The sequence below is a fragment of the Achroia grisella genome, unplaced genomic scaffold (assembly GCF_030625045.1).
Source record: "Achroia grisella isolate CSIRO2021 unplaced genomic scaffold, CSIRO_AGI_Agris_v1 utg146, whole genome shotgun sequence".
NCBI lineage: Eukaryota > Metazoa > Arthropoda > Insecta > Lepidoptera > Pyralidae > Achroia > Achroia grisella.
Window position 1 is genome coordinate 2,651,904 of NW_026712636.1, and position 23,883 is coordinate 2,675,786.

Sequence of the window (23,883 nt, forward strand, 5' to 3'; positions counted from 1 at the left end):
TCGCTTTCCCCCCTATATGTGATGGTTATCGCTTATCATCTGAGCCGTCAGCTTGTTTATCATTACAATAACATAAGAAAAGTGTAGACGGTTCAGTAATCGAACTTCGATCTGACACTCTAAATGACGTTGCTGCTTTCAGATGAATAATCAACTTGTTTATCATTCTAGTCGTAAAAAATGTTTCTACAGACAGTATGGCGCGACCAGACGCCTTGTTGTGAAAATTAAGGTCGTAGACACTGAACTTTAGTTCACAACAGCATTGGAATATGAACTTTATTCTCGTTTATGCAAAAAAGCTTACTATATTATAGAAAAACTTAAAATCCATAGCACTGACAATATTATCTGATTACAGTTGATTACACTAATAATGAGTGCGTAGCGACTTCTATGTTGATTATCGCATGCCTCTTACTTGTTATACTGTAATTATTATATAAAAAAAACATCTATTCAAAAGAGCAACACACAAGTTTCTTGCTCATTCTTCTTGTGTTGAATTTGCATTCCGAATGAGTGGTAGAAATAAAATATGATTATTCAAAAGTGCTTGTAATGAGTTTATTTTAATAAAGATTATTTCTATTTCTATTTATGTTATGACGATAAAGTTCATATTACTAAAGCATACTAAAGTTTTCAATGGGATAGTTTGTCTATCTATCTGTCTGTTTGTTAACTTTGAAGGGCTGGACGGATAATAATAAGAATAACCCAACACAATCCACGTAGTGCCATCTAGTCCCAAGTCAAACAGAGCTTGTATTATGGGTGCTAGACAACTGTTATTAATACTTAGATATATATATATTTCTTTTTTTACATAGCAAACACCCAGACCAATACTATCATACTCAAGAACAGAAATGTTTGCACATTGTGAGGAATAGAACACGCGACCATCGAAAGTAAAGCGATCTGCTAAACCGCTAAGTCACCGACGTCATCAAAAGAATAAATAACCGAAACTACATAAACTGTAATGGTGCAGTAAAGGTTAGTTACAGCCAACAGAATTAGAATAGTTAAAAAGAACATATTGAAACACATAAAAAGACATTCGTGAGCTAGTGCTTAAAATGATAAAAACTGAGGTTAAAACAATTAAGTACTGGCTACGATTCTTGTTATAATACAGTATAACCTATCCACATTGTTAGCAATATACCAACTCAGGCGAAATCAAACGATGAACGTTCTAACCTGACTGATTTCTACCTCAGTGAAAGAGAGGGAAAGTGGATTGTTAATAATGTGGACATATTATTATGACTCCACTGTTAGCAATGTACCATGTAAGTTTAACCTTCACGCAACTGACCCTGGAAACCGTTGTCATAAATTCGCTAGGATGAGATAACTGACCTGACCTCATGCTTGTCTTATCATCCTCAACTGGTAGGCGTAGCGTAAACCGTTAGCAAAGGCGGTGCCCCGTTTCATTATTATTCAGTAAAAAACCTCAGTGGGAAATGTTAGACATGTTCCTCCATACCTGGTAAGCTGGTAGGAACCAGCTTAACCTCATGATCAGGAGGAAAGGTCAGTTACTAATGCAGACTGATGACCCTACTGCTAGCAATGTACCATGCCAGGTTGATATCTACGCGGTTCCCTCTTGAAACAATTGTCATAAATTCCGGGTAAATTTCACATGATGGGCGAACTGATCTGATCTCATGCTCATCGCATAATCCTCCACTGGTGCCCCGCCAGCGTAAACCTTTAGTACAGCCGGATAAATAATTCCATTATTATCCATTTAAAAAATATCAATCTAATCATACAATTTGACTGACTGATATAAAGAAAACCGCCCACTGAAACTTGGTACCCCACCAGCTTACCCTCATCATCGGAGGGAAAGGAGACAGTTAGTAATGTGGAATGATAACCCTACTTCTAGCAATGTACCATGCCAGGTAGATATCTACGCGGTTCCCTCTTGAAACCATTGTCATAAATTCCGGCTAAATTTCACATGATGGGCGAACTGACCTGATCTCATGCTCATCATATAATCCTCCACTGGTGCCCCGCCAGCGTAGACCGGCGGGTGCATCATTCCATTATTATTAATTTTAAAAAAAACTATTTAATTATACAAATTGCTTGATTGATTAATAAAAAAGCCCTCATTGTAGATATATAATAAAAAAGTGCTCATAATATTTTTTGTTCGGATTGTCGCTTATAAGTCGATCCATAACTATTATTATTTTCTATAATTTTGTTTATGAGCTATTTCATTTATCCTAATGGCTCCGCTGAAAATCAGCGCTGTAGCTTCGGCTGCAGCAATATACTGAGCGGAGTCGTGTTTAGCAAATAATTGTTAGTAGTGTACATATCGGTTTTATTTATTGTTTTACTATATTGGAGTGGCGGTATATATATATATATATATATATATATAAATATCCCCTTGGGCACTTTGTGGCTCAGACGTGCCGTATAGGTAGTTTTTTGTTGATCCTTTTTCACTTGTTGATCCGGAGGCCTTTTGTTGATCTAATGCCAGATGACCATATATAAATGTTGATCCGTTTTGAGCCACAACTGTCACGACGAGTAATAATAATAATTACGCGATTTATACACGATTTTATACAAATCCACCTTTTTGGCATACGAGCAGTTCTTGATCCAATTCAAACGGGCCAATCAGGGTGCAGCATTTGCCAAGGGCTTCCTCATTGGCACGTTTGGGCTACTACATTATGGCTACAGTAACTTAATAATGTCTAGCTAGTATTTCAAGAATAATAGTCTATCTAATCTAAATATTCATAGAAATCAGTCTGGAGTAACGTGACTCCAGATCAAACCTCAATACTTATTATTTTTTTGGACGGGAATCTTTTCTTTTGTAACAACGTTACTGAGCGAATAAAGAGAAGACGCAACGGCGGATCCAGGGGGGAGCGTCATGGAGGTCATGGGAGTCATGGGGGCGTCATGACTCTCCCCCCTTAGCCCAGGACTTAGGTAGACCACTAATTGAACTAAAAAATAATGAAACAGCAAATTTTTTTGCACGATCGGAGTGTTGGTGCAGTAGTATTAATTATAATTAAACATTGTTACTTAAAACATATCAGTTAAAGTACTATAACACTAAAAGCAAAATAGGTATTTTCAAAATACTTTTTCAAAATAAATTACCCTTTGAGTTTTTGTCCAAACCTCAGATATTTTATTTATTTTAGGTATATCAATCATTACATAGTATAGTATAGTATAGTATAATACAAAGTCGCTGTCGCATCTAACAAGTACATAAATAAAGAAAGAAGACTTTTTGGCTCTGAATATATTTCAAAAATCAATTACTTGTGTTAATCAATTTACATACTCGTTCTTATTTCATAGTATAGTGTTTTGATCCGAATATATACAGATACCGTAACGGTCTATTAATTATGAATTTATTATACCTAACCTAGATATTTTATTTTGACGAAACTCCGTGTAGTAGTAGTATCCGATAAAGGTATGCGAACCCTAAGTATTATTTCAAAATGACCAGTAATTTCGAAGAAATAAGCCTTTGAATTTTGAATTTTGATTTTAATAAGCCTTTGAATCAACTTACCAAACGGACGCTCAAGGTTCGATTCCCGCCACCGATTTTTTTTGTTATTTTTTTTTGTCTTTATTCTAATTTTAAATTAACTATTTTAATAATTAAATGAATTTAATCGAACAAAACGTTGTTAAGTATTCAATTAATTTTAATTTACATTACCTATTGTACTTTCTAAATTGTAAAGCAGCTAACAATTATAGTAAGATCTTATAAATAACTAACACAACAAGTAAAACATTTTAAATGTATTTTCTTTATTATTACAAATATTTTTTATGCATAATATAATAGTTAATATCACTTAAAATTAATTTAATACTTAACAACGATTTTATCGATTAAATTCATTTAAATATAACCCATAAATGTATAAATATTATATATAAATAAATACATAATGATCTGATAATCATATTATAAGTACAGTCTCAAATTGAAAGTAAGAAAAACAGAAAATATAGAGAGAACTATAGGGATATAACAGAAAGATGTGAAAATTGGAGAAGGACAGTAAAAAAGTTACAAATTTAAATAATGTTCCCGCAATTTCTGTTTAAATGAATTTATTACATTATTATATATATTAGGCATACGACTAGCCTTATGACTGTTACTTTTTTTTTAATCTATACATCTATACATGTAAATAAAATTGGAGTGTCTGTTTGTAATATTGAAATAACCGTTTTTACTACTTGCATATGAATATAAATACGGTATACACCAAAATAACACATTTTACAAGTTTTGTCTGTCTGTCTGTCTGTTTGTTCCGGCTAATCTCTGAAATAGCTGGACCGATTTTGACGGGACTTTTTTTGGCAAGTAGCTGATGTAATAAGGAGTAACTTACGCTACTGTTATTTTAGAAAAATAAAATAAAATTTCACGCGGACGAAGTCGCTGGGGCCAGCTAGTCTATAGATATACCGAGATTTAATATTTAAGTTGCTATTATGTTGTTGACAAAATTTTACTGTAATGTTACTATTACGTTATCCTACACAATTTGTATTATTTTGGATGAATAAATAAATAAATAAATAATAATCTATACATCTATACATATAAATAAAATTGGAGTGTCTGTTTGTAATATTGAAATAACCGTTTTTTACTACATGCATATGAATATATATAAGGTACATATACCAAAATAACTATTTTTATAATTTTAGTCTGTCTGTCTGTTTGTTCCGGCTAATCTCTGAAATGGCTGGACCGATTTTGACGGTACTTTTTTTTGGCAGATAGCTGATTTATAAGGAGTAACTTAGGTTACTTTTATTTTAGAAAAATAAAGTTAAATTCCACGCGGACGAAGTCGCGGGAACAGCTTGTTTTTAATAAAAACATCTTTTTTGTGGTACTTGAGAATGTTGAAGCCTGTTGTTTGTAATATTGAAATAACCGTTTTTTACTACTTGCATATGAATATAAATACGGTACATACACCAAAATAACATATTTTACAATTTTTGTCCGTCTGTCTGTTTGTTCCAGCTAATCTCTGAAATGGCTGGGACCAATTTTGACGGGATTTTTTTGGCAGGTAGCTGATGTAATAAGGAGTAACTTAGGCTACTTTTATTTTAGAAAAATAAAGTTACGTGGACGAAGTCGCGGGTACAGCTAGTGTATAATATATTAGAGATACCTACGTGTTTTTTTATTGATGACTAGCTGTACACGGGATTTCGTCCGTGTGGAATTTCACTTTATTTTTCTAAAATATAAGAAGTTAAATTCCACGCGGACGAAGTCGCGTGTACAGCTAGTTATCGGTAGTCTAGCGATTTAGCTAGCACACCGCTTTGATTCCTGCTTGGTGGTCGAGGGTTCGATTCCTCGCACGCTGCAAACATTTGTATTCATGAGTATGATTGTTTGTAACGGTCTGGGTGTTTTCTATGTATAGATAATATATATGTATTTACCACAAAAAATCTTTGTATTTATATCAGTTGTCTAGTACCCATAACATAATCTTCAGCTAGCTTAACTTGGGTCTAGACGAAGCTGTGTGAATTGTCTTGAGATTACTATTATTACTATAATAAATCTTTTCAAATCAGCCGATGTTTATTTTTGCCATAATACGTGCTGTTACCATGTGATAATATTACGGACGTACTTATTAAACTATTAACTTATTATTAAATTATTAACTATTTATACTGTTTTAAATGTGATGCGTTCATTATTTATATTTCCTTTGAATTAAAGACAAATATATATATATATATATATACATTTATATAAACTTGCACACTTAGTTGATCCAGCCACGATCCGTAGATATTGCTGATTCCACTGTCTCTCTCTTTCTACCACTATAACGGTAGCGTGGCTGAACGGCAACATGTTGCCGTTCCGCGTTCTACCACTATCTTTGTATTCTTATATGCGATGTTGCCGTTCCGGCCGAGACCATGCGTTGTTGCCAAATGTATTCGTCGATAGTAGTAGATACTCGATATATATTTTTTCAACAATTTCCTGCAATAGTGAATCCGTATCGGCAAAATTTTTTAAATGCACAAAGATTTTTTGGCTCTGAATATATTTAAAAATCATTTACTTGTGTGTTGATGAATTTATATACTAGTACATGAAGTACCTAATACTTGTTTTGATTTGAATAGGTAGCGATATTATGAATTTATTATACGTAATCTAAAGATTTTGACGAAATAAAAGTAATTAGTTATCTGTTAACCTTGACTTCATGCTGGCACCAGTATTATCAGATGATGAACATACTCTTCGAAAACTTACAGCAGAAATATCGTGTTTGGACTCATTAGATAGGTCTCGATGAATAGAGTTTAAAAACTTAAAATAAATGGTAAATTAGAAATAATGTATAAATACCCCTTACGTAAAATTCAACCACTTTAAACTTAATAATAATAATAATTAGGAAAAGAGAAAAGCTATACATGCACTGAAAGTAATTGATGCCTTCCACACAATATTTTCAGTATTAAACAACTCTGTTTGTTCAGTAAAAGTGTAAATACACTGGTAACCTTTAATCATATTTTATATGCAAACATTACATATACAAACCCTAAAGTTTTATTTCAGAATGGCCAGTAGTTTTGAAGAAATAAGTCTTTGAAATTGTACGTGTAACTTATATATATACTAGTTTTTTCACCATAACAAACAACACCAATATGGCCTAGTTAGTAGTTTACCTGTGTACCATTTAATAATAATAGTAATCTCAGGACAATTCACACAGCTTCATCTAGACCCAAGTTAAGCTAGCTGAAGATTATGTTATGGGTACTAGACAACTGATATAAATACAAAGATTTTTTTCGTAAATACATATATATTATCTATACATAGAAAACACCCAGACCGTTACAAACAATCCTACTCATGAATACAAATGTTTGCAGCGTGCGAGGAAACGAACCCTCGACCACCAAGCAGGAATCAAAGCAGTGTGCTAGCTAAATCGCTAGACTACCGACAACTAGCTGTACACGCGACTTCGTCCGCGTGGAATTTAACTTCTTATATTTTAGAAAAATAAAGTTAAATTCCACACGGACGAAATCCCGTGTACAGCTAGTCATCAATAAAAAAACACGTAGGTATCTCTAATATATTATACACTAGCTGTTCCCGCGACTTCGTCCACGTGGTTTTTAACTTTATTTTTCTAAAATAAAAGTAGCCTAAGTTACTAGGTAGTACCCTTATTACATCAGCTACCTGCCAAAAAAAGTCCCGTCAAAATCGGCCCAGCCATTTCAGAGATTAGCCGGAACAAACAGACAGACGGACAAAAATTGTAAAATATGTTATTTTGGTGTATGTACCGTATTTATATTCATATGCAAGTAGTAAAAACGGTTATTTCAATATTTCAAACAACAGGCTTCAACATTCTCAAGTACCACAAAAAAGATGTTTTTTCTATCAAATAAACCGTTTTTATTAAAAACAAGCTGTTCCCGCGACTTCGTCCGCGTGGAATTTAACTTTATTTTTCTAAAATAAAAGTAGCCTAAGTTACTCCTTATAAATCAGCTACCTGCCAAAAAAAGTACCGTCAAAATCGGTCCAGCCATTTCAGAGATTAGCCGGAACAAACAGACCGACAGACAGACAGACAAAAATTATAAAAATTGTTATTTTGGTATATGTACCTTATATGTACCTTATATACCTTATGGCAAGAGCTCCACCGACAAGAGCGTAGCTCTTAAATTATGAATGAATGAACGAATGAATGAACCTTATATGTATTCATATGCATGTAGTAAAAAACGGTTTTTTCAATATTACAAACAGACACTCCAATTTTACTTATATGTATAGATGTATAGATTATTATTTATTTATTTATTTATTCATCCAAAATAATACAAATTGTGTAGGATAACGTAATAGTAACATTACAGTAAAATTTTGTCAACAACATAATAGCAACTTAAATATTAAATCTCGGTATATCTATAGACTAGCTGGCCAAAGCGACTTCGTCCGCGTGAAAATTTATTTTATTTTTCTAAAATAACAGTAGCGTAAGTTACTCCTTATTACATCAGCCACTTGCCAAAAAAAGTCCCGTCAAAATCGGTCCAGCTATTTCAGAGATTAGCCGGAACAAACAGACAGACAGACAGACAAAACTTGTAAAATATGTTATTTTGGTGTATGTACCGTATTTATATTCATATGCAAATAGTAAAAAACGGTTATTTCAATATTACAAACAGACACTCCAATTTTATTTACATGTATAGATTAAAAAAAAAGTAACAGTCATAAGGCTAGTCGTATGCCTAATATATATAATAATGTAATAAATTCATGTAAACAGAAATTGCGGGAACATTATTTAAATTTGTAACTTTTTTACTGTCCTTCTCCTTTTTTCACATCTTTCTGTTATATCCCTATAGTTCTCTCTATATGTTTTTCTTACTTTCAATTTGAGACTGTACTTATAATTTGATTATCGGATCATTATGTGTTTATTTATACATTTATGGGTTATATATTTATGTATGTATATTGTTATTTTTTTATAGAGATGTATATTTTGCTTTGTATTTATATATCTTTTTTTGACATTTCTTATTTATATTAGTGCACCGCCAATAATCTTTCGCTGCACCACTCATGGTTGCCTGGTAAATAACGCGGCAAGATATTAAGTCCGCCACATGTACAAATTTTTTTGTGCATTAAAGTTAAATAAATAAAAAAAATACAATACTGTTTAATGAAAATGCGTATTGTCTAGTGCTTTGAGATGTATCAAAATAAGGTCAACAAAAAAGTCCGTGATGGTATATGTCTATCTCTCAAGGATAACCAACAATAACCATTTTTTATCTTTTACATTTTACGGGAATTTTTTTTATCGTATGTTTCACTTAAAATCATGTAAACTATGCTATTATGTCATAATCTAAAGAAATAATAATATTTTATAGTGAAATATCCACTATAAAATAGTAATGTAAGTAGCAATGTAATTCGTTACGCGCGAATCAGGTGTTATAAGGTCAAAGGTCGGTGCACCCCGCGTATTTGATAAATAGTGCTTCTCTGGATGTCTTTAAGAGAAAATGGCAGTATGTACGTGTATATGTACAAGTCCTTAAGTGTTAAGTTTTTCAAATGTACAATAAAGAATAAATATTTTTAAGTACAGTACTTACGTACATTAATATAATACCTACTTTTTACTTGTATCTATTGTCATTAAAATTAAATTATAAGTTCTTAACTTGACCACGACTATGTGACCCTCTCTTGGCGCCAAAACGAGTGAAAAAATGAACAGCATACGACGACGACGCATACCTATAGAGTGGAGCAACTGCTTATTCAGTTTTATTCAACTATTTAGTCCCTCCACCGTTACAATGAATGGAGGCGGATATTACAATGTACGTAGCATTGCGAATATAAAATATCTAGATTAGGTATAATAAATTCATAATTCATAGGCCGTTACGGTATCAGAGCCAAAAAGTCTTCTTTCTTTGTTTATGTACTGTTAGATGCGACAGCGACTTTGTTTTATACTACACTATGTAATGATTGATATACCTAAAATAAATAAAATATCTGAGGTTTGGACAAAAATTCAAAAGGTACTTTATTTTGAAAAAGTATTTTGAAAATACCTATTTTGCATTTAGTATTTGAAATACAAAACAAAACACAAAACTATTTTTGTTTTTAGAGTGACATTTCTATGAATTCACTGTCGATAGCGAGCGGTGCGATGGAAAAAGATAACCGTTTATAAAAATATAATAAATAACCCTGGACAATTAACACAGACTGATACTGAACTGATATAAATAGATATTTTTATTTTGTAAATACATATAAAACACCCAGACCGATGAAAACAATCGATGACCGATGAGTACAAATGTTTGCATCGTGCGAGAAATCGAACCCGCGACCATCGGATGTAAAGCGGTGTGACCACCGAGGCAGTCGAAATATATAAATAATCTTATGAATTTAATTTATTCTAATTTGTTTATGTGCGCGGGGTGCGGTGTACGGTGCTCCCCCTGCCTCCACCGTTGCTGGAGCTTGCATGTATGGAGCATTGCGAATATAAAATATCTAGATTAGTAAATTCATAATTGATAGACCGTTACGGTATCTATATATATTCGGATTAAAATAAGTATCGCAGTAAGGACCAGTATATAAAGTGATCAACACAATTAACTGATTTTTGAAATATATATACAGAGCCAAAAAGTCTTTGTGTATTCAAAAAATATCTAATTTGTTTGTGTGCGCGGGGTGCGGTGTACGGTGCAGGGGGGACCCTGCCTCCACCGTTGCTGGAGCTTGCATGTATGGAGCATTGCGAATATAAAATATCTACATTAGTAAATTAATAAAGTCATAATTGATAGACCGTTACGGTATCTATATATATTCGGATGAAAGTAAGTATCGCAGTAAGGACGAGTATATAAAGTGATCAACATAATTAATTGATTTTTGGAATATATTCAGAGCCAAAAAGTCTTTGTGTATACCAAAAATTTAGCCGTTCGGAGCCATTCAGTCACGAATTATTAGTAAAAAAAGTGTCGAGTATATCGTACTATCGACGAATATATATGGCCGCATCGCAAAATAGAATGCGACGTTGCCATACCGCCTGAGATATACGCGATAGGAGTCAAGTTATTCAGTGCAAAAGGTGGAATCGGCAAGTGTTTAGGTTGTGGCGTGATCAACAAAGTGCCCAAAGAGGTGTTTATATATATATATATATATATATATATATATATATGTATATACATGTTCATTCATGTATACATACTGCAAAATTAATTTAATGTAGGTATGCTAATTTTGACTTTTTTGCTAAATAAATACATTATTATTATCGATTAAAAAATAAAAATCTAGTTCTAGTTTCCAGTAGGTTAATGTTATTGTTTCTATTGTAGGTACATAAAATAATTATATTATTTCGTTGTAATTGTTTACAAAAATTAGTGTTATTAAGTTCGTCAGTCGTTCAGTTGTACTTTATGGTGTAGAAACACGCATCCATTTTCATTTCTAGTAGTAGTAGTTTGCATATCTGTGGCACAGAACGGAATAATGCAGTAGCAACAACAACTGGGGCAATTGAATTGGAGGTTATATGGTGTACCTATTGAATATCTTGAATTATTGAACAGATAGCAGCAGTATGACTAGATAGGAACACAGGTAGGTAACGTAATGCGGATCGTAGGTAATACTTATAAATTATTTACTTTATTTAAGTCTGCACTATTCTTTGTTTTGTTTCGGTAAAATGAGTATGCTATTGTTTTGTTGTTTTTGTCCAGATTAAAAAAAAACCTGATGATAATTAAATAAATGTTATACGTATATAGTACAAAAGGTGCTTAATATATAATATAAATAAAAATAAATGGCTTTTACGGGTATTTTTTAATTTTATTATTTAATTTATAATAAAATAAAAATACCCGTAAAAGCCAAGGAGAAAATAGGAATAAAATATATATTTGTATTAAATTTACTGTTCAAACATTTGTCATTTCTATAATACTAGCTGTACCGGCGGTTTCATCCGCATGAAAGTATTCTATGTTATTCCGATGTATAAGCTTATATACTACTAATAAAGTTTCATCATCACAAACATCCATCCATATAAACTTTTGTGTTTATAATATTAATAAGATAATACGAAGCTAATTAATTAAATCACACAATAAAAAAATATATAAATAATTTATTACGAATATTTAATATGTGTATTCTGAATGTGACGGTAGATTAAAAATTGATTATCTAACCATTTACCTATTACTAATGAAGATTATTTGATGGTTACATTATTTATTTTAGTCAAAGGCATTACATTAACTGTGGACGTAGTGGTGAAAAAAAACGATTTTCATTTCCGTATTTTTATTTAAAAATGAAATACATCTAAGTATTTATTTTTTTCTACTTACATCAGTATTTCATTTTTATATAAAAATATGGAAATGAAAATCGTTTTTTTCATTTATTCGAAAAGATTTATTACACATTTTTTATAATTTCACAAATATATTTCGAGATTCAAAAAGTCTAAAGTTGTAATTTTTGTTGTTGTAACTTATTTTAAAGTACTTTAATAATTTCAAAACATTCTGGATTATCTATATTAACACTAACCAGAATAAGGAATGTTCCAATATTTAAAATGTATTGTTATCTGTCAAAGATTGTCTTTATTAGACTATTTTAAATACAAACAAATATTTTTTTTAATAATTAAAAATATAACATATGAACTATAAAAGTATGTGGCCAGTTCGTCAGCAACAAAGTGGTTCAACGGAATAGGTCGGTAACATGTTAAGTGCCGTAGATGTTACGTTGGATTGGAACGTGCAGTCGCGAGCCACGAGTCAACAGCGATCGATACTGTTTACGTGTTCCGAGGACGGACAATCAAGACGCTAGAGGCGGTACACCAACAGCTGAGCGAGTAGGGCACTGTTCCAAAACTCTAAACTCATTAAACAATACTCCATGTCGTCGTTTAGATTGTTATGGTCATCAGCAAGGCAGTGACGTTGTTTTCGAACTGATTACGGAAGGGGTGCGGACATAGGTCTATTGCAGCGGTCTCCAATGTTTTACAAATTAACGGGCAAAAAAAAATTCTGTACAGTGGGCCGCACCACAGATATTTTTATTTTATATTAAAGGTAATTTTTATTACTTAATTGTTGTCGTTACTGAGAGTGGGCTATTGACGAGCCGCAGAAAATACATCGGCGGGCCGCAAGTGACCTGCGGGCCGCGGGTTGAAGACCTTTGGTCTATTGTAACACACATGGCTTGCATCTAAGTAGAGCACTTAGCTTATATTCTTTACAATAACTTAGTGTACTTCAAACACAACACCTATATGAACTTCTGTCATCATCAAAGAAATAGATCTTACTAATATTATAAACGCGAAAGTTTGTGAGTATGGATGGATGTTTGTTGCTGATTCACGCAAAAACTACTAACGGATTTTGATGATCTTTACAGTAATATCGCTTATACATCAGAATAACACAGGCTATAAATTACAAGCGCGTGAAACCACGAGCACAGCTAGTTATAGTTTAACACAATTGTTGCGTCACGTCACGTTTTAATCTCTTAGTTTCTTCTAAAACGGTAACGGTTTACATAATTTGTATATGTTCGGTGGTGGCAAACATACCTATATTGCTTTCCATTCATGGGTAACCACCGTGCTACCGATTCTCCGCAGCAATCCACAGAATAAATGTCACAAGGTTTATTAAAGCAGTTTGCAACTCGCGCAATCCGAATATGTAGAGACTAATGTGTAGGGTGTGTCGACGTTTTTCATTTTATCAGTCGCGTCGTAATGACAGAAGAATGAATCCGTGGATGAAAAGGTGGTGAGGTCGCGCGGCGGCGCGGCAGAAGGCGCTGGCGACAGTCGCGCTACTGTCGGTCGGTAGTAAGGACAGTGGCGACGGCGGACAGCGCGCGCCGTCGCACATGCGCGCGACAATCGCCTCGAGCCGCGACTTCGGTGCATTCGCTGATCGTCGAACCTTACTAACAACTTTGCGGGAGGGTGATTTCTCCCCTTACAAACGGCTATTGGTTCCACTTATTGACTTACTAGTTTATATCCGCGATTTCGTCTGCGTGACCGGATTAAGTTTATTAATATGGATATTGAGCTATATAAGAATGTAGGCTAGTGTTTATTCATTTCCAATATTAGGTATATTCTAATTGTGATGGTATCAGACGTAGTAAAGAAATTACTGAAAGCACTTTCAGATTTTTAATATGCAGAATAATTTAATACCCTGATTTATTGGGATCTCGAGTGACCAAGAATTACGTAACAATTATAAAGGGTTTTCATTAATCCAGTTTTCCAATTAAGGAGGTTTAAAATTGTAGTTGTCTTATTACCTCCCTAGCCCCCGCTTATAGAGGTCGAAATGTACCGTTATTCCATATATTAGAGGTGGAAGAACCTGAAATTGTACTGACAAGCAAAGCATGTGAGACAGACATTCAAATGTTTGTAAACAAAGCCCTCCGCGTCTGATTAATTTGTCTCACTTATACAGGTAATTGAGCTACAGAGTCCCAATTATATAAGGTAAACATGGAAAAAAATCTTACAATTCAAATCTCGAAAAGTCCCCTTAACTAAATGAAAAAGTACCTGGGCCTTATTGCAAGTCTCAATAATAGAGGTTTCTCACTTTTCCAGATCCCACTGTATAAGGATTGTTTCTTACATGTTACTCTTCCATGATTCCCAAATGGGTCTATTGTGGCATGAACTCACTTACATAATAATACGAGTAAATATACCTATAGGTACAGATATGTTTAACAAAATATAAAATTGATAAAGTATTAATTTTTAAATAATTTAAAATTTTGTATGCCTAATATGTCAAAACATAATGGGATATTATATTTTACAATCACATTCAAGTAGACCTGTTTATTGCAAAAAAAAAAATTTGATAGAATCAGCTTCCGTTTACGAGTATAACGGGTGAACTAAGAATCATTGCGCTCATCCATACTTTAGGGACCCCAATGACCCGACCCACCACGCCAACACTAGCCTGGACATTTAAGTGAGCTTGACTTATGACACTCGACCAAGTGTACGTAAGTCCTTCGCCCCTCCGATCGACCCCCGTCCAATTCAAGTGGGGAGGGGGGAATGGGGATTGTTAGTAATGTGGACTGATCATCTTATTGCTAGCAATGTACCATGTCAGGTTGACCTCCACGTGGTTCCCCCTGGAAACCATCGTGATAAATTCTTGGTGAATTTGTCACGATGGGCTAACTGACCTGACTTCATGCTCATCTTATCATCCTCCACTGGTGCCCCGCCAGCGTAAACCGTTAGCGTAGGTGGGTGCACCATTCCATTATCATCCTTAAAAAAAAAAAATTCAAGTGGAGATTGAAATTACGACGGCCTGAGCCGAGTTCGAACACCTCGCGTAGCCCTCAGACTAAAGTCGTATCTGTCAGGCGGGAGTTGACCTGCAAATGTTGCTCAAGTCCTTCCGGGGGTTTGGAGTGCCATCTGCACTCGTCTATCGTCCGGTGAAGCTGTAAAGGCCAGCTGCTGCCAACAGCATTAGAGTAGTCGAAAAAAAAACGTAAGTCCAACAAAAAATATGAAATAAAATACTCTGATATATTTGTACGTATTCTTTATTTGCAAAAAGCCTTAAAAATTACTTTTTAACATTAACAGCGTTAAGTTATCACTTTACATCTTGGTCCGATATAACCAACCAACCAATATAACCAAATGACGGCGTTGCAAATTGCGTCACAAGGGAACAGGCGACCTGCAAGAAAGTATGGTTATAAATACATAAAAATAAAGTAAGTAATAATTAATTCACACATAGTCATCTAGTTCCAGGCTGAGCAGAGCTTTGAGTGGACAATTCATAGAATTGAATTGAATAGTGATAATAATTGTACTTCGTCTCCCGAAGACAATAATAATAAGTCTGGACTAGCGGTATAGGACCGCTTTTCTTTCGATAGTCGCGGGTTCCATTTATACACACATTCCACGTACAATATAAACATTTGTATTCATGAATAGGATTGTTTGTATCGGTCTGGGTGTTCTCTATGTAAATTATGCATGTATTTAAAAAAAAGAAACATTTAAGCATTTATACCAGTTGTCTAGTACCCATAACACAAGCTCTGCTTATTGTGGGACTAGATGGCGCTGTGGCAATTGTTCAGGGTTATTATTATTACTTACTCCAGATCGACTAGGGGGGTCATTGATCCCGCAGCAACATAGGTCGTCGCGGGCGACCACGCTTGGCGAGGATGACGCGCGCGAACCGTGGCCTCCCGCTGGTGACCGTGACGGCGGGCGGCGCGGGGGGCGCGGGGGACACGGGGGCCACGGGGGGCGCGGGGGGCACGGGGTTCGCGGGGGTGGGGTCGTCGTCCGCGAACACGATGGGCAGCTGCAGGATGTCGGCGGCGGCCAGCGGCAGGCGGCGGCGCGGCGGCGCCAGCGGCAGGGGACGGGAGCCACACACGCGGCTCACCACGCGGCCCTCTGAGGGGGAACGCTACGTTACTACTATTGTATTTTAAGGGGATGTGTGTACATCCTCAATGACGTGATCGCCCGAGATATTAAGGTCCCCACGGTGGAGCCATTTGTCGTCCGGTTGAGGCGCGCGGAAAGTGGGCGAGAAGCACATCTTCGCAGACTCGCCTCTCTCCACGCGCGCTCTTAAAACTACTACTCACTACCGGCTTCCGGCTTCTAGCGGATAAATGAACGACGCTGGGGTGGTTCACCCCAGCAGTATGCCCGGGCAATGAGCGTAAGCGCGAGGCCCGTACCCAGCGGTCCATAAGGATCTGCGGATGATCCTGCTGCAGTGTGTACACGTCCCTTTAGGGTTTATGTCTAGGACCCACTTCGTCGAGAACCTGGGAGCTTGTAGTGATACAGCCGAAAAGAGACAAAATAGAAGTGTTTTTATTATAAAAATATTTTGGCCTTATATACAAAGTTACACGTGTCGCATACTCGCGCTGGTGCAGCAACAGTAGCAACTTCTTGAATGTCGCGCAGATGCGTTGCTAATGTTACACGTGCCGGGCGATAAGTGTTCTAGGAAGTTGCAAGGACTAAAGGTGGCATACACAGACAGAAAGTATACTGGTACAGTATATACAGTACAATTCATATATAACTACTACGCTTATAACGACCAACCGGTTTTAGCGACGGTGATGTTTAATCGTGTTACGTTTCGTAGTCAGGTACCAAGAAAATATAATCGTTTAGTGCGACTCCGGTTTTAACGAATGACTGCTTATAGTGACCATTATTTATTATCATAAATATATATCGGTAAATACATGAAATGCTAAGAAGTGCGTCTCACAGATGATAATTACAACTATGTGCTTGTAATTAATGTTATATGTGTTGGAAATGGGGAGAAAGGGATCGTTAGTCATTTGGACTGATGGTTTTGTTGCTAGCAACGTACCATGTCAGATTGACCTCCACGCGGTTCCCCCTAGAAACCATCGTGATAAATTCGTGGTGAATTTGTCACGACGGACTAACTGACGTGACCTCATGCTCATCTTGTCATCTTCCACTGGTGTCCCGGCAGCGTAATCCGTTAGCGCAGGCGGGTGCACCATTCCAATATCATCCATAAAAAAACTGTGTTGAAATCATTTTTGTACTTACCAACTATCTCGATAGAACGATTGCCACTGAAACAATATTTACAATTATTCGAGTTTTATGCTAAATATTGCGTACAAATGTAATATATAAGGAAATTAAAACTGTCAAATTAAAGACAAGCCAAATTGTAACAAATAACAAATAATAATTACTAGAAAATTATAAGTTTAAAATCATAATAAAAAAAAAAGTTAGTTGTATATCACAGTATGAACATGTATCATTTCATAGTATAAAACAAAGTCGCTGTCGCTGTCTGTCTCTACTCCCTATGTATGCTTAAATCTTTAAAATTACGCAACGGATTTTGTTCCGTTTTTTTTTTAATAAATAGTGATTCAAGAGGAAGGTTTATATATATAATACATGTACACCCGTGCGAAGCCGGGGCGAGTAGTCAGTAAAATTATAAAGTAGTTTATGTTATATAAATAAAATCCGCAGATTTTGCCAAACTGAAGAGGAAATGCCACTACACATCCTATGTGGTTGTAGCCAACTCATGCATAAATGTAATATCTCCTTTGGAAAGTATACAATATCCTGAGGAGATATAAACCATTGCTCCTAAGAATATCCTTCAATTCTTGTCCCTGGCGGGTCTAGGAGCGAACTTTGAAAAGGGGCGAGCACAATAGATTTATGTAAGTTGCAGTAAAGTGGTCTTAGCACCATACAATTAAAAAAAATTGGGTATTAATATAGTATACTAACCCCGTGGTTCGCTCCCGTTCGGTCCGCTCGATCCGCTCAGGAGATACGTCCTCTGCGCCTGCATTCAATCTCATTATTTAATCTCAACACCTCTTCGTTTAGAAGTAGTACAACCGTATCAAGTAAACAATAGATAATATTGAAAACAGAGACTATAATATTTTAAAAAAGACTTTATAATATTTAAACCAAATCAAATAAAAATCATTTATTCATATAGGTCATTTTAACCACTTATGACCTTATTTTTTTTATAATAAAATGTTTTCCTCACCAGTTCAGTATACAGAGTCAATTGAGAACTGAGAAGAAAGTCAATTGAATTTCTTTTATGAATGTTCGATTATGACTTCTCTCACCTCTTGTCGCATTTTGTCGACAAATTCTTAAAGTATGACTTTATTTATATATGTCTCAAAAATAAAGTCACACTTTAATATACAACTTAAAATATGAATAGACAATTTAAAATACAAATATACAATTTAAAATAGGAATAGACAATCTATACATATAAATAAAATTGGAGTGTCTGTTTGTAATATTGAAGTAACCGTTTTTTTTTACAATTTTTGTCTGTCTGCCTATCTGTTTGTTCCGAATTTCTTAGAATACTTGTTCTTAATCTCTGAAATGGTTGGACATTTTATTAGCAGGTAGCTGATGTAATAAGGAGAGACCTAGGCTACTTTTATTTCAGAAAAATAAAGTAATGTTGCTAAATTACACGCGGACGAAGTCGCGCCTACAGCTAGTTGTACGAATAGACAATTTAAAATATGTTAACTCACTGGTATTGACCCGTGATGGGTCCTGCGAGGTTTCTTCTTCCTCTGCTATCTCATGCACCCAACGCGCGCATTCATCCTGCAAGAAATTTTTTACCATCATTGCCTTGCTTTATACTATTCTTTGTTATATCCAGCAACAATATATCATGACGATTTATCTCCAGTTTTTCTTACTTCAAAATTGGACTGGATAAACTTTAGGTTGTTATTAAGATTTTGAAATAATTTTTAAATTTTTATGTTTTAAAGTTGATATAACCCTGAAATTTATATAAAATTGTGACTGTTCGGATATAGTGTAACGTGAAATAATGAAATGTGTTTGTCTTTTCGTAATTTATTCTTATATTTTTTTCGTCTTTTTTTTTCGGACTACTCTAATGCTGTTTGGTCGCAGCTGGCCTTTACAGCTTCACCGGACGTTAGAGGGCGAGTGCAGATGGCACTCCAAACCCGCAGAAGGACTTATGGAGCGGCTGAAGGCCAACTCCTGCCTGACGGATACGACTTTAGTCTGAGGGCACCACTAGGGGTTCGAACCTCGGCTCATGCCGTCGTAATTTCGATCCCTGTTTGAATTGGACGGGTGATCGATCGGAGGGGGGATTTTTTTTTTTCTTATCAATATCAGTTGTCATACCATACTCCTTCGAAACGGCTTGCTCGATTTTTATGATATTTTATACGCATAATAAGGAGGTCTAAGAATCGGCAACTATTTTTCATATCCTTAAGTGATAAGGGTTATCCACCCCTAAAATTTTTTTTATATTATGGACAATTTTTTTAAAAATTATGTCACTAAAAATACATACAACTCTAAATTTTCACCCTTCCATCACCAACCGCTATTTAATGGCGATTTTAATTTTTATGGCAAAACAACGTTTGAGAGATTAGCTAGTTATAAGAATACATTTTATTGAAGAATCCGTTAGGCCTAAACAGAGTACTATAACATAATAACGGTCGTACTGACCGCGATGGCTGCGTCGAGCGCGTGCTGCGGCAGGCGCATGCGTCGACGCAGACGACCGGGCAGCCGCAGCTGGTCGTCGGCGCCCGCCACCAGCAGCGCGCGCACCCCCGCCGCCCCCGCCGCCCCCGCGGGGGGCCGGCCGCCGCGCGCCGCCGCGCCCCCCACCACGAGCAGCGCGCGGCCCCCCGCCACGCGCGCCGCCCCCTCGGCCGTGCGCAGCGGCGCCGCCACCAGCAGCTTCGCGCGCGCGCCCCCCAGCGCGGCCGCCAGCGCAGCGCCCGCCCCCGCGCCCCCCACCACCACCGGCCGCGACCTGCACGCATACTGACACGTCCATCACTCGCCCACTTACCCGCTAGCAAATGTGGTAATATGAATATAATATTAATATGGCAGAATAAATAAATGCTTATACACGACACGTTCCTTCACGCGCGAATATCTTATCACGCAAAAAAGATTGTTCGTAAACCTAAACAAAAGCTATCTTTACACGACACGTTCTTTCACGCGCAAATATTCTATCACGTAAAAAAGATTGCTAGTAAATCTAAACAATAGCTGTCTTCACACGAGACGTTCTTTCACGCGCGATTAGGTTATCACACAGGAAAGATAAAGAACGAGAACATTATTTTTTACATTCATTCCTGTGTGAAAGAGTGTACATGTAAATGCAGCTATTAAATAGTTACCCGGCCTCAGCGATGAGATCTGCGAGCTGGCCGCGCAGGCAGGCGGCCACGGAGGCGACTGCACGCTGCGGGCAGCCGGCGCCGGGCGGCGCGCGCAGCTCGCGCAGGGACACCAGCGCGCGCAACCTCCGCCGCCACCGAGCGTCGCCGCCGCAGCTCAGCCACGCCACCAGCGGGCCCGTATCCGGCGCCGCAGGACCTGCCACCCGCCTCACTTAATATACCATATCAACACGCAACGAGCCGCAGCTCAGTCACGCCACCAACGGGACCGCATCCGGCGCCGCAGGACCTGCCACCCGCCTCATTTAATACACCATATCAACACGCAACGAGTCGCAGAGCAGCCACGCCACCAGCGAGCCCGCATCCGGCGCCGCAGGACCTGCCACACGCCTCACTCGACACATCATAGCAACACGCACTCCACTCTACGAGTGTATCAGAATGGCAGTATGGATTGTTATCTGCCTCTCATTCGACTACATAATGACCACGATCGTTCTGTCAAGCACGTATCCATTAAGAAGAATCAATACGCAATGATATCAGATTAATGGCAGACAGTCACTATTCATTTTGGCGAAAGCTAAAGCTAGCTAAAAGAACTCACGCTTATACACAAACTCACACTGCTGTAAGCAGTCTTTGGTTACTCAGAAATAGGAGTTAATTCACCTTCTATAAAAATTGGTCTCGATAATTCTTACTTCTCTGTCAAGTCATCGATAAGATCACATATCTATTTGCTACCTTTACACGACACATTCATTCACGCGCACCCGATCTTTCTCGTTCTCTTTGTCACATACACATTCTTTCCTGAGTAAAAGCATGGACTTCGTATACGTGTAAAGACAGCTAATATTTATCACGTAACGGGTAGTACTTACCGACTACCGCGAGGGGATCCACCGCTGGCGGCGGTACGCGGCCCAGCAGCAACCTCTCTGAGAGCCGCGGCACCAGGTAGCGCAGTTGCGCGATAATGTCGTCGTAATCACGGCGGCGCGCGGGCGGTAAGTACGCTAGCAGTACGGCGTGCAGCCACGCGGGTGGACGCTGCTGCGGCGGGCCCGGCCACACCCACAACGGAGCAAGCGCCAGCCGCATCCGCCGCGCCGCGTCACGTGCGGCTCCCGCGCCGCAGCCCGCGAGGCGAGCCAGCCGCATGTCACGCAGCGCGTCGGCAGCGGCGGCGACGAGACGCGCATGCGCAGGTCCCGGCGCGATGGCCGCCATGCGCGATTCCCAGTCGTCATCGTCCGAGTCTCCGCCGTAGTCATCGATCTCGGGCTCCAGTGGCGCGGGCGGCGGTGGCGAGAGTCTCTCCACGTCCAGCTCGCAGTCGCGTGGTGGCCGTGGCGCCAGCAGCTCGCGCGCTTCCCCACCGGCCGTACTACCCGACCGTGCGCGCGCATACGAATGCTCCACCCACACCTCCGACCGACTCTCCTGTGCAATCGTAATTCTTTTTAAGTTCTACATTCCTATTATAAAATTCTATAAGTTTCATTGGTATAACCTACTGGGCCTCCGGCGAGTGCGTGCACGTATGCGACGAGACGCTCATGTAGAGCTGCGGCAGACTCAGCCGTGTCGGTTTCCATATTCTCTATATTGATCTCTGTCTGCAAAATACATATACATATAATTTTTATCTTCATATAATTAGCGCAAAATTTCCAACTAAAAGTTTAAATTATTTTATATAAGTTAAAAACTTAATAAAAAAATGTTTAATAGTCAGAAATGTTATTATTATGTACTTTATTCTTTTTATGTACTAATAGTAACCAAGTTGTACTTCCCCTACTGTGTTCATGTGTATGGTTGAATTCATTAATCCTATTATCATTACCAACCCTATTTAGGATTAAGAATATACATACAATAAAAAAAACCATCCCAATGAATTAGCACAACAGCTAGAAAATGATATAAACATTAAGTCATAAGGCATAGAATAGTACAAATGAGTATCACAATAAAGGTAGTCGGATATTAAGAGCCTACCAAATTTACATTCAACATAGCATCTACATATTGTCCTGCTATGACTGATTATTGGATATTAATAAATGAGAAAAAAACCATTATTGTGTCTAATATTGTAAGCCCTTTAAAGCTCTAACCTTACAGTGTGCCTCCTCCAATACAAGCTACACTATATTTAAATATGCAATGTTGTGTCTTATGGAAACTGTTATTTTGAAAATAAATATTATTCATTATTTTATTTTTAATTAAGAAAGATTAACAGTGTAAAGATAATTGCAATATAGTTACATGCAAATTAATTATAGACATATAATAATAGACATCATTTGCATTTTTTTATGGCTGATAATGGAGGAACATTTACCTAAACATTAAATTATAGTTAATCCTATAATCCTCCATATCCTCAATCCACCGATACCCCCTTGGGTATCGGTGGAGGATTATAGGATTAACATGAGATCAAAACAATTAGCCGATCAAAGCAAAATCACAAGGAAATTATCATCATTTATCATTACTCATAGGGGTTATAAGTACACATTACTCACCCTCAACCGTTTATGGGGAAGGAGTTAAGGTTTCAGAATACCCTCAGTATTCTGAATACACAAATACAATCAGAAAATGCTATTTTTAATTGAAAATAACACCCAAGCTTTTATTAAATTAATTTGAATATATAGGTATAAGTAATTAATATTTTTATTTTGAGTTTCGGTGGATAGCCTCATTGGCAAGTTATAGACCATTATGAAAGAAAAATAAAGCTTTAAAAAGTTAATAATCATAATCATAATAATCATAATTAATGAAAATAACCTTAAAAGATTGTAGTTCCTTACCTCTTGCATATTGTTTAGGGCACAATTATCAAATTGCCGGCTCAGTACTTCGGTGCCCATCACTGTTATATTTTTATGTGTAACGGATTATTATAATTAATACACATATAAATAAAAACTAATCCAATACACTTTAGATCAAACCACAAAATTAAAACCGAGCATAAATTAGACTGCACAAGACGAAACATTCACAAGAATTTACATGTTTAAATTATTCATAAGATTTCCATCTAAATTCCAATTCCAATCCAAGAGTGAAATGAAGACAAAACTTGTGTAATATCTTTAAATTGAAAATACTTCGATGAAGAATACATGTAAATATCAAAGTATGTCATAGATTACTTCGATATACGTATATGAATACTATTTCTCTATACACAACTGTGTTAAGTTGACAGGAGTATACGTGACATGAGTAATTTTACAGTCATTAAGACGTCATTC

General features: G+C 36.8%; 1 protein-coding gene across 1 annotated transcript; it reads right to left on the reverse strand.

Annotated features, from left to right (window-relative positions):
- Nucleotides 1–15,683: 15,683 nt before the first annotated feature.
- On the reverse strand, nucleotides 15,684–23,770 carry LOC131855546 (KAT8 regulatory NSL complex subunit 3). The gene is made up of 9 exons (XM_059206821.1): nucleotides 23,434–23,770; nucleotides 22,117–22,218; nucleotides 21,481–22,042; nucleotides 20,588–20,786; nucleotides 19,893–20,205; nucleotides 18,884–18,989; nucleotides 18,123–18,180; nucleotides 17,409–17,434; nucleotides 15,684–16,247 (listed from the first exon to the last, which is right to left on the reverse strand). Exons 1-9 carry the CDS (start codon nucleotides 23,491–23,493, stop codon nucleotides 15,958–15,960), a joined length of 1,716 nt encoding a protein of 571 aa, XP_059062804.1. The 5' UTR covers nucleotides 23,494–23,770; the 3' UTR covers nucleotides 15,684–15,957.
- Between the last annotated feature and the right edge of the window lie 113 nt (nucleotides 23,771–23,883).